We start from the raw sequence: 11807 nt of genomic DNA on the forward strand, positions 1-11807 counted from the left end.
CAAATGACAATCCAGTTAACCTAGCAATAGAGGAAACATGGATTGATGTAATCAATGAAGGTGTACCCACCAGTCCAGTCAGAGGAAGGGGAAGAGGTAGGGGGAGAGCTAGCCTTAAGGGAAGAAGTACAGGAAAGGGAAGAGGAAGGGGGAGGGCTCATGTAACTAGGAAAGAAAATGAACCTGTGAAACACATTCCATTGTTACATAGTCCTAGTACTAGCCCTAGCCATAGAACAATAGTGACTACTATTAGTACTACTGTGAATGACATGAATCTTGTTATGTTCCACCCTAATACTGCTTCTGGTACAACTGAGGGTTCATCAAAGGCATCTAAAACAACATCTGTTGGAGCAAGAAAAATCCCTAAAACCACTGCATCTAGAAAAGGGTTGAATGTGAGGCCTACTAGTGGGAACAGTAGCAGCCATGGAACTGATCTTAACAATGCAGCAATTAGTTTGCACACAGATGAAGGGGGCATAACTTGGATAATGATGAAATGTACTCGCCTACTGGAAATGGGACTGACACTAATGAGAGTTTGGTCTCTGAGCATGGCTTATCTGATGATGATGGTTTGGAAAACATTCATGATGAGTATGACCCATATGAGGGCCATGATTTTGAAGATGATGATGATGTCAAGATTGATGGAAAACATGAATCTAACTACTTGAAGAGGTTATACCAGAATGGTGAGTTATATGGTGATGATGAGTTTGGAAAGATAGTGCTTAGGCCTTGGATGTTATTTCTAGACAAGCATCATTTGAGAAGTGTGGTGAGAGACTACTGCATTCAATGTGGTTTCTCTGTGGTTGTTGACAAAGCTAGTAACACTAGGTATACTGCAGTATGTTCTGCCCAGGGTTGTATGTGAAGACTACATGCTTCAAGGCTACCAGATGGCACAACTTGGGCCATCAAATCCATCCAAAACTCAGAATACACTTGTCTGGGGCTAGAAGTGAGCAACCCAATGGTAACCTGCAAGTGGGCAAAAGAGAAGCTACTGGATGATATCAGAGCAAACAATGACATTAGTGCAAAGTCTCTGAATGAGTTGTTATGGCAGAGATATGGAATCCAAATGAAACAGAGCACTATTTACAAGATGAGGGCAGAAGCATTGATAGAAATACATGGGGGCATGATGTTTCTTATAGTTTATTGCCTAGATATTGTGAAATTCTCAATGAAATAAACCCTGAGTCTATTGAAATTTATGCATGGACACCCCCAGACCATCCAGAAAGACTATTGTCTTTCTCTTCTATATTCATTGCTCTAAAAGGACCTCTGGAGGGGTTACTTGCTGGATGCAGAAGTTTGATAGGTGTGGATGGTGCAAACCTTAAGGGTAACTATGGGGGCATTCTTTTGTCTGCAATAGCCCTTGATGGCAATAATGAAATATTCCCCTTTGCTTGGGCTATTGTACCTGGTGAGGATGGTGAAAGTTGGTCATTCTTTGTGTGGCATTTAAAGAATGCATTGAAGGATAGTGGTTGAGGTGACAACTGGTGCATTATATCCGATAGGCAAAAGGTACATATATTTTGTAATTATTTTCTTTGCTTCTATTAATTATTGTATTGTATTATAACTGATGCAGAAGTTTGATGTTTTTTCTGTTCTTCACAAGGGCATTGACATGGCATTGGCCAAAAGTTGGGAGAAGGTATTGCTGTAAACACTTAAGTAAAAACTGGAAGAGGGTCTTTGTAGGTCCTCTACTGTTCAGTTTATTTTGGAAGGCTTGTGGAGCCACATCTAAGTTCACTTTTAAGAAGGCAATGGAAGCTTTGGACAAAGTAAATCCTAACACAAGAGTATGGCTTTCAAAGTTAGGAGATCAAAGTAGGTGGACAAAGTGGCAATTCAACCCTGATATTAAAAGTGATGTTAATAAGACAAACTTCGTGGAAAGCTTTAATGCTACACTTGGCATAGATAGATGCAGGCCTGTGTTGACACTTCTAGAAGGTATGATTGGTGTTTTTTTTTGTTATTTCAAGTTAATAGGCCTGTGTTGACTTGTTTTTTTTCTTATTTGCAGGTATAAGAAGAGTAACAATGGTCAGGCTAGCATCCAGAAGGCAGATTTGTGAGGGCTGGGAAAACACTGACATATGTCCCAATATTGTCAAGAGGGTCCAAACCCTATGCCAAGATTCAAGGACTTGCATAGCTTATTTCTCTGGTCAAGGAGAGTTTGAAGTACATGATGGGAGGTCAGTTCTGCCAGTGAGCTTGATTAACAGAACTTGTGCTTGTAATTTGTGGCAAATAAGTGGAATACCATGTAAACATGGTATAAGGGTCATTTTACATGCCAAAGAGGATCCTCACAAGTATGTAAGCAGTTGGTATAGTGTGGAGGTGTACAAGAGAGCCTACTCATCCAATATAAAGTCAATAGCTGACCCTGAACAGTGGCCAGGCCAGAGCCTGAGAATGTGCTACCTGAGATTGCACCCCTAGTGATGAAAAGAGGGGCAGGAAGACCATGCAGAAATTGGAGAAGGGAGGAGGATGAGCAGCAAAAGGGGAAGAGGTCCAAGACCATTAGGTGTGGCAATTGTAAAGAGTTTGGGCATAACTCTCTAACTTGTAAGGGGGGTGCAACAGCAAAACAAAAGAAGCAACAAGACAATATAGCAACCACATATTCACAACCAGTGCTTCAGGTCCAACCAAGAAGAAGTGCAAGACTGACCATGTCACAACCTGTTTAGTTTATAAATTTGTTTTAGGGGGGGTGAATTCTAATTAGTAACCATGTTTTGTTTTCACATAAGGTTGTTAGGAATGTAAGCCTTCTTTTTGCACATTATGTGATTTGTGGAAATTAAACTTCATTTAGATATAATGAGATGAATTATTTTGGAGAAATTAAACTTCATTTCTTGATTTGCAAAAGTACAACTGGAAATACATATTACTCCTGCTTACAATACATCACTTCAGCCTAGTAAGTAACTATTTCAACATTACAAGAATAACCATAACTATGTACATAAACCATGTCATTTTAACAACCATCTCCATTATTGACAAACGAACCTAATTTCTCTTTGACATCAGCTATCTCATATGTTATCTCCCTAACTGCCATCTCCCTAACTCCATAACCCACAGCAGCAACTTCGTTCTTCATATCTGCATCTGCAACCCAGCCAAATTTTCCACACGCTTTGCACTTATAGTATAGCTTGTTATGATTAGCAGTAGATCCAGAAATTTTAATCTCAAAATATGCATTAGATTGGCAAACACAACGTCTCAATTTAACCCACACAAAAGGACCCTCATTAGTAGCACCCAAGCTTGAGAAAGAAGAAGCATTTGAAGACGAAGCCATTGAAGAGAAACAGAATTAAAGGAAGAAAAAAATGGTGCTTTAGGTTCTTTGAGGACCTGCTTATATGGGGAATGGGCTGATACATTTGGGAGGGAAACTAACAATTTTTTTTGGAGCGAAACAAGTTACTAAGCTAACCTAACGCATTATACAATGAAAAAAATGAAAACTTAACGTTAACATAACGTTTTAGGCTTAGTAATTTCACGAGTTAAAAAGGCAAACTAGTACAGGGTCACGATATGTAAAGAAGTTTATTTTTGGCTACCAAATAGAATTTAAAATAATACAAGGTCACCATATAGAATTTCCCTTTTGTTTACTATGTTTATCAATTTAATGCTTGCTTATGTGACTTTGATAGACTAATGTGACAGTTTTCGTCTTATAGTATGCCTCCACGACAATAGTTAGCTGCTAGAAAGGAAGTTGCGCGTCGTCGTCGCGTAAGTCTGGAAAATGCTTTCATCTCTTTGGCTAATAGAGTTGTTTCTTCTGGTAGTGGGCAGTCTGCTTTCGATCGGTTTGACTGTCATAGGCCCCCTAATTATGATGGTGTTGCTGACCCTGTGGCTCTGGAAAATTGGTTAAGGGAGATGGAGAAGCTTTTCACGACAACAAACTGCTCTGCTGCCGAAATGGTACCTATTGGGACCTACTATTTGAAGAAAGAGGCGGATAATTGGTGGGGTACGGTGAAGGATGTGTGTATGGCTACAGCTAGTTTTGGGTGGACCCAGTTCTCCGCCAAGCTAAAAGAGAGATTCTACCCTGATGAGTTGCGCTGGCAAAAACATGAGGAGTTTCTATCTCTGACTCAAGGGAATATGGATATCCAGAAGTACACCGACCGCTTCACAGAGCTGTCTAAATTCGCTGGTACTGTTATTCCCACCGAGGCTGAGAGGGTTAAGAGGTATATAAAGAAAATGAATCTGAGGGTAAGGACTCTGGTGCTGTGTTCGGGGGTTACCACTTTCCAAGCTGCTTATAAGATGGCCCTGAGTGTCCATGCATCACTGAGAGAGGAAGAAGCTGTTAAGGCCACATCTGTAAGGAAGCCTTTTACGTCTGTTGCTCCTAGTCCGGCTAAGAAGCCGAGGTTTGAGTCAAGTTTCCGTGGTGGATACCAAGGCTTCAGTTCTAGGCATGGTTTTGATCCGTCCAAGTGTCGGAGGTGTAAGAAGCCCATGCATCCGGGGAAGGATTGTGTGGGTGCTGCCATTATTTGCTTCTATTGTAGGGAAGCGGGTCACAAGAGTTATGAGTGTCCCAAGAATCCGAGGGCTACGGCTAAGCCCCCTGTTCCTCCTAGTCATTCTGCTCCGTCAAAGAATCGGGTTTACAGTATGACTCATTCCAACGCCGATGTTCATCCCGACGTCATCTCTGGTACCTTTCTTGTTAATTTTGTTCCTGCTTCTGTGTTGTTTGATTCTGGTGCTTCCGTGTCTTGTGTGTCTAATTCTTTTGCCAAGGAAGCTAAATTGACTTCGAGTTCTCCTATTCGAACTCTTATTTCTCTACCTTCTGGTGAGAATTACCCTTGTTTGGCTGAATATTGTGGAGTGCCTATCTCTGTGTTGGGTATTGATCTTCCTGCCGATCTCAAGGCTTTCTCCATGGTCGAGTTTGATGTTATTTTGGGCATGGACTGGTTGTTCAAGTATCGTGCTTAGATTCATTGCCGCGATCAAAAAGTGACTCTTAGTAGTCCGTGTGGCAAGCGTATTTCCTATAGTGGACTGGTGTTGAAGAAGGGAGTAAAGATCGTATCTGCTCTCAAAATGCAAAGGCTCCGTCAGAAAGGGGCGCAAGTGTTCCTCTGCATGGTGAAATATTTGACCCAAGAGGTGAAATTAGAGGACGTTCCCGTTGTCCGTGAGTATCCGGACGTCTTTCCTGATGAGCTTCCGGGTATCCCTCCTGAAAGAGAAGTTGAGTTCAGCATTGACTTGACTCATGGTACTGCTCCTCTGTCAAAGGCCCCGTATAGGATGGCGCCTGCCGAGTTGCAAGAGTTGAAGACTCAGTTGCAAGAACTGATTGATAAGGGATTTATTAGGCCAAGTGTCTCGCCGTGGGGTGCTCCTGTTCTGTTTGTCAAAAAGAAAGATGGGAGTATGCGGCTTTGCATCGATTATCGAGAATTGAACAAGGTGACTATCAAGAACCGGTATCCCTTGCCCCGCGTTGAGGATATGTTTGACCAACTAAAGAATGCGGGAGTATTCTCAAAGATAGATTTGAGGTCAGGTTATCACTAGATTCCAGTGAAGAAGGAGGATATTCCTAAGACCGCTTTCCGAACAAGATATGGGCACTATGAGTTCGTTGTCATGCCCTCTGGTCTAACTAATGCCCCTGCTGTATTCATGGATCTGATGAACCACTCTTTCCATGAGTTCCTGGATTCGTGTGTAGTTGTTTTTATCGACGATATCCTGGTGTACTCTAAGAATGAAGAAGAGCATGAGAAGCATCTAAGGTTGATCTTGGGTATTCTGAGGCAACAGAAATGGTTTGCAAAGTTCTCTAAGTGTGAGTTCTGGCTGAAGGAGGTGTCATTCCTAGGCCATGTTATCAGCAAGGATGGAGTTATGGTGGATCCTTCCAAAGTTAGAGTTGTGGTGGATTAAGAGAGTCCTAAAAATGTTTCCGAGATCCGGAGTTTCCTCGGTCTTGCTGGTTACTATCGGAGGTTTGTCAAGGACTTCTCAAGGATAGCTCAGCCATTGACTAAATTGATGAACAAGGAGAGCAAGTTTCTGTGGTCCGAAGAGTGTGAAAAAGCATTCCAAGAATTGAAGAAGTGTCTCACGACCGCTCCTGTTCTAACCTTGCCTACTGAAGGGGTTGGGTTTGAAGTATATAGTGACGCATCGAAGCTCGGGTTGGGTTGTGTTCTTATGCAATAAGGAAAAGTGGTGGCGTATGCATCCAGGCAATTGAAGGTGCATGAAAAGAATTACCCTTCTCATGATTTGGAGTTGGCTGCTGTGGTGTTCGCTCTTAAAATCTGGCGACACTATCTGTATGGGGTTTCGTGTAGGGTGTTTACCGACCACAAAAAGGGTTTCGTGTAGGGTGTTTACCGACCACAAAAGCCTCAAGTATATCTTCACTCAAAGAGATTTGAATATGAGGCAGAGGAGATGGTTGGAGCTGATCAAGGATTACGATCTGCAGCTTGATTACCATGAGGGCAAAGCTAATGTGGTTGCGGACGCTCTCAGCCGTAAGTCGAAGCATTCTCTTAATGCGGTTAGAATTCCGCCGAGAGACTTATGTGATGAATTTCGGAAGCTCAAAATCGAGGTGGTACCTCAGGGTTCGGTAGAAACTCTTTGTGCTATGAGTGTCGAGCCTGCCTTGTTCCAAGAGTTGCGAGAGAAGCAGAAAAATGATGCTAAGTTGGAAAAGATCCGTGAAGCTAAGGCTCAAGGTCGAGCCGAAAATTTCGAAGTCGATTCCGAGGGAGGTCTAAAGTTTATGAGTCGTTGGTGTGTGCCTAACGACTTAGAGCTTAAGAAGAAGATTCTCGAAGAAGCTCATTGTACTCCCTACTCTAATCATCCTGGGGGTGATAAGCTTTACAAGGATCTCAAGGCTAACTTCTGGTGGCCTTGCATGAAGAGGGAAGTGGCCAAATTTGTGGCTAGGTGTCTGGTGTGTCAAAAGGTCAAGATCGAGCATCAAAGACCAGGTGGTTTGCTACAACCATTGCCAATTCCCGCGTGGAAGTTTGATTCTATCTCGATGGACTTTGTTATGGGTCTTCCGAGAGCTGCTGGTGGTAAGAATGTTGTGTGGGTGCTTGTGGACCGATTGACTAAGGTGGCTCGGTTTATTCCGATGAAGAATACTTGGTCTATGGAGGAGTTAGCGGAAGCTTATGCTAATGAAATCATCCGATTGCATGGTGTTCCGAAGGATATAGTATCTGATCGTGACCCGAGATTTTTGTCTCATTTCTGGATTGCTCTGCAAGAAGCTTTTGGTACTAAGTTGAAATTGAGTACCGCTTTCCACGCTGCTGCGGATGAGCAAACTGAGAGGACTATTCAGACTCTGGAGGATATACTCCGTGCTTGTGCTTTGGAATTTCAAAAATCTTGGTTGAAGTCATTGAACTTGGTGGAGTTCTCTTACAACAACAGTTACCATGCTAGCATTCAGATGGCTCCTTATGAGGCCTTGTATGGGCGAAAGTGTCGCAGTCCTACTTGTGGAGCGACATAAGTGACTCGTTAGTGTTGGGACCAGACTTGATCCAAAATACTGTTGAGCAAGTAAAGGTGATTCAGGCTAGAATGAAGGTTGCTCAAGATAGGCAGAGGTCTTATGCAGACTTGCGTCGGAAGCCTATTTCTTACACCGTTGGAGATAAGGTGTTGTTGAAAGTATCTCCGATGAAGGGAGTGGCGAGATTTGCGCAAAAAGGCAAGTTAAGCCCGAAGTATGTTGGCCCCTATGAGATTCTCGAGAGGATTGGGGAGGTGGCTTACAGGTTGGCTATGCTCCCAGAGTTGTCGAGGGTGCACGATGTGTTCCACGTGTCGCAGATGTGGAGGTATCGCAGCGATCTGTCTCATGTCATTCCTATAGAGTCGGTCTCTGTTGAGCCGAACATGACTTTTGAGGAGCGACCTGTTCAGATCTTGGACCGTCAGAATCGTGCCCTGAGAAGGAAGGTGATACCCTTGGTTAAGGTGCTTTGGAGAAGCCAAAAGTACGAGGAAGCCACTTGGGAGACGGAGGAGTCGATGAGACTCAAGTATCCCGAGCTTTTTGTCTCAGGTTTTTCCTTGTTATTTTAAGTTCGAGGACTAACTTTTTCTTAAGGAGGGGAGATTGTAACACCCCGAAATTTCTCTGAAATTTTCGCGTGTTAATTATTATTATCTGATGTGATAAATTATATTTCTACTAAATTATTTTCGGAAAGTATATATATATATATATATATATATATATATACATATATATATATATATATATATACATATATATATATACATATATATATATACATATATATATATACATATATATATATACATATATATATATATAATACATATATAATATACATATATATATACATATATATAAATATATATAATATAATATATATATTAATATGTATATATATATATATATATATATATATATATATATATATATATATTTTTACACCTACATTATTTTAATTGACTTTGTGCAATGGTTATAATGTAGGTTTTATTTATGTGGCATTGTGTTAGTCGTATAATACAGTTGTCCGCATTGTTCTTATGAAACGGACAATGTAGTACTTTTGTGTGTGCCGAGTGTATAATGTGGTAGTATAGTATGTGCGTATTTGTATTTCGTTAGTAATGATAATTTTTAGTTTTGAAAGTATATGCTTGTACATATTATTTTTGAACATTTTTACTTGGTGTCTGAAGTGTACATTGTACTAGCGCTTTGTACATTGTATTTTGTGTGTGTCCAAATTTCTGATATTTTGCCATAATATACGAAGAGTTTTGGACAGCTTATTTGATCCTCTTGTAACGTTGTGATAACCAAAGGTCAACCTCTTCATTTTTCCTCCTTAATGCACCTCATAAACCACAAACTCTTCACCTTAATTTCTGAAAATAAAATCAGCAACTCTTGGCCCTTTGCCATCCTCATTTCACACGCCTATCAAAGGGAAAGAGAGAGGGAAAAAGTTTGTGCTTCTTCCACAATTATTCTCACACAAAAATCAGTCACGTTTCTTGGTTTCACGTTATCTTTGCACCGGTTTTCAAGCACGTATCAAGATCGTTGTGTTGTGTTCGTAGGAGTTGAAGGTGGTGATTTTTCCCAAGGTGTTTAGAGTATATTTGAGGCTTTCTACTGCGTATCTTCCCAAGAAAAAGGTAACCAGCGTTATTCTAGTTCGGTAGCGTATAGGTATTGAATTTAGGTTGTTAGAAATGCGTTAGTGAACGTAGTATCATGCTAGGTGGAACTTCGAGGATTGTATGGTTAAAGTTTCATGTGGATTCTATAGTTGTTGGTATTATTTTCGTGTTTGGAATTTCTACTATAACCTTATTGTTAGCACTTGTCAAATTATTGTTTTCTCTTGGTGTATGGTGGTGTTCATTTGGTTGATTTCCTTGGTTTGTGTCTTGGACTCTTGGTTGTCATTGTGGTGATTGATGAAGTATGTTGTTGTTGTGGTTGTTGATGAGTCATGGACTTGTATGAGGGTGTTTGGTGTGAGTGTGGGTGAGAATTGGTGTTGGTATAGGCGTAGGTGGCTGGAGCAAGCGTCGGCAAAGCCTTCGTGGGTGAGCGAACGAAGCTCGCAGGCCACGGCAGAAGGCTGCTCGCGACTCGCGAAGGCTGGCTGTCGCGACCCGCGATGCTCGTCGCACCCTCGCGACGAGGGTCTGTCCCCTGGGTCGTGCTGTTGTGTTTTAATTTCCTTTTTGGCTTACAGCTTGTGTATCTTTGCTTGGTTGGTCTTAGGTATGTATACTAAGGGTGTACGAGTAATCTTTGGTTGATTAAAGTGCTTCATTAAGGGTAGGTGCCCATTTGTGGCGGGTAGCTCTTGGTTATGAGTCTTGAAATGTGCCGGTTGTTAGTGTTGGCTATGCAAACTCATGATAGAACCTTGATGGGTACGATGGGTTGAGTTACGTTTATAACTTGTTTATATTGACGGTTGGATTTGGTTGATGCATGCTTGATATTTATGCTTGCACGTTGTTAGATAGTGTGACTCTAGGAACGGTATCGTTCTAGAGGTCTTCATTAGGTAATCCTAAGAACGGTATGGTTCTAGGAACTTGAGTTTGAATTCCTAAGGGCGGTATGGTCCTAGGAATTTGTGTTTGTTTATCCTAAGGGCGGTATGGTCCTAGGATTTGGTTACTTAACCTTGGGCGGTATGGTCCATTGGTTCCCTACGGGTGGTATGATCCGTAGTAATATAGCTATTCGAAAAGGGCGATATGGTTCCTCGAATATGCTGGCTATTCGAAAAGGGCGGTATGGTTCCTCGAATATGCAACGTAGGCCTTGGGCGGCATGGTCCAATTAGTCTACTCACAGACGGTATGGTCTGTTGTGTTTGAGCTCGCTGACCGCATTTGTTGCATGGTTGACGGGGTTCGGTTGTATTAGTAGAGTGTCTAGCTGTTTTGACGGTCGTTTGTATCTTAGGGTGGGTATGGTGGTTGATATTGTATTTTCTGATGTTGTTTCTAATTATTTAAGTTCTTATCTGTTTCTATTTGAGCTGGGAGAACTGCTAGTTACTACCCACTGATTGTGAAAATTGTTGAATCTTTGTGCAGATGACGACGCTGTTTAGAGTGGTCATAATTTGGATCGGGGTTGTGTGTTTTACCCGTGTGAGCAAAGAAGTGGGGCTTGTCATAGTGGATGAGCATTCCAAATCTGGATTTAGGACTAGTTAGTTAGTTGGTTATAAGTACCTACTTCTAGTTTTGACTTATGTTTTGGAACTACAGATTTCAGTTGTTTTACTCGGTTTTGAGATTTCTTTGGTGGTTTTATGACTCTTTTGAGACTTGTTGGAGATGAGGGTATGGGACCTCATTTTCCCTTTTTATATATTCACCTTGGAGTTGACCTATGCTTATGATGACTTATTCTATTTATAGTTCAGGTTCTACTCCATAGAGTAGCATCACCGTCCCATTTGTATTTCCGCTGCCTTTATTCATTCCATTTTCCTTATTTTTAGTCTTTTCTCTTCTTTGTTGTGGACGGGATGTTACATATAGTATATGTATTTGTGTACTCTAATGTATTTTTGTATGTAATATTTTCTATATGTGTTTCTGTGTAATATAGTGTATCTATTTATGATATTGTGTATGGGTATGTGATATAGCGTATTTTTTGTACTAGTCCATCTGTGTGTTTCATAGTGTACATAATAATTTCTATATATGCTATAGTGTGTTTCTGTCTGATATAATGTATCTATTTATGATATAGTGTGTTTTGTGTACTATTTTGCATTATTGTGTTCCATAGTATACTTAATATTTTTTTTAATATTCTATAGTGTCTTTCTGTATGGTATAGTGTGTTTTATTAAACTAACCTGGAATGACAACTGATTTAGATTCATCAGTTGAGACTATAGCATATTGCTCGTCAACTTGATTTTCGAGCTCATCATGAAACATCTCCACTTTTTCTACAGAAAATTATGGTGTTACTGCTTTGCTTAATCAAACGAATGAAATTATTTACTTCGATGATGTTAACTTCAAAATTTGGTGTATAATTGAGATCTATTACAATTGGATCTTGATGTTCATTTTGGATTGAATTGTGATATGTTCGTCGTCGAGTGCTTCAATGCTTCGATTTAAGTCGTCTATATTACATGGTACAATACTTTGATTGAGAT

At 40.8% G+C, this 11807-nt stretch overlaps 3 protein-coding genes across 3 annotated transcripts; all 3 read left to right on the forward strand.

Moving 5' to 3' along the window:
* The first annotated feature begins 1695 nt into the window (after positions 1–1695).
* Positions 1696–2784, forward strand: LOC125494711 (uncharacterized). Its single transcript, XM_048638430.2, has 2 exons — positions 1696–1992; positions 2066–2784. Exons 1-2 carry the CDS (start codon positions 1803–1805, stop codon positions 2488–2490), a joined length of 615 nt encoding a protein of 204 aa, XP_048494387.1. The 5' UTR covers positions 1696–1802; the 3' UTR covers positions 2491–2784.
* Positions 2785–3966: 1182 nt separating this feature from the next.
* LOC109134437 (uncharacterized) lies at positions 3967–5049 on the forward strand. The gene has a single exon (XM_019248180.1). It carries the CDS (start codon positions 3967–3969, stop codon positions 5047–5049), a length of 1083 nt encoding a protein of 360 aa, XP_019103725.1.
* Positions 5050–7683: 2634 nt separating this feature from the next.
* On the forward strand, positions 7684–8190 carry LOC104887371 (uncharacterized). Its single transcript, XM_010671987.2, has one exon. The coding sequence runs from the start codon at positions 7684–7686 to the stop codon at positions 8188–8190; it is 507 nt and encodes a 168-aa protein (XP_010670289.1).
* The last annotated feature ends 3617 nt before the right edge of the window (positions 8191–11807 follow it).

The sequence above is a fragment of the Beta vulgaris genome, chromosome 2, assembly GCF_026745355.1.
Source record: "Beta vulgaris subsp. vulgaris cultivar EL10 chromosome 2, EL10.2, whole genome shotgun sequence".
Classification (NCBI taxonomy): domain Eukaryota; kingdom Viridiplantae; phylum Streptophyta; class Magnoliopsida; order Caryophyllales; family Amaranthaceae; genus Beta; species Beta vulgaris.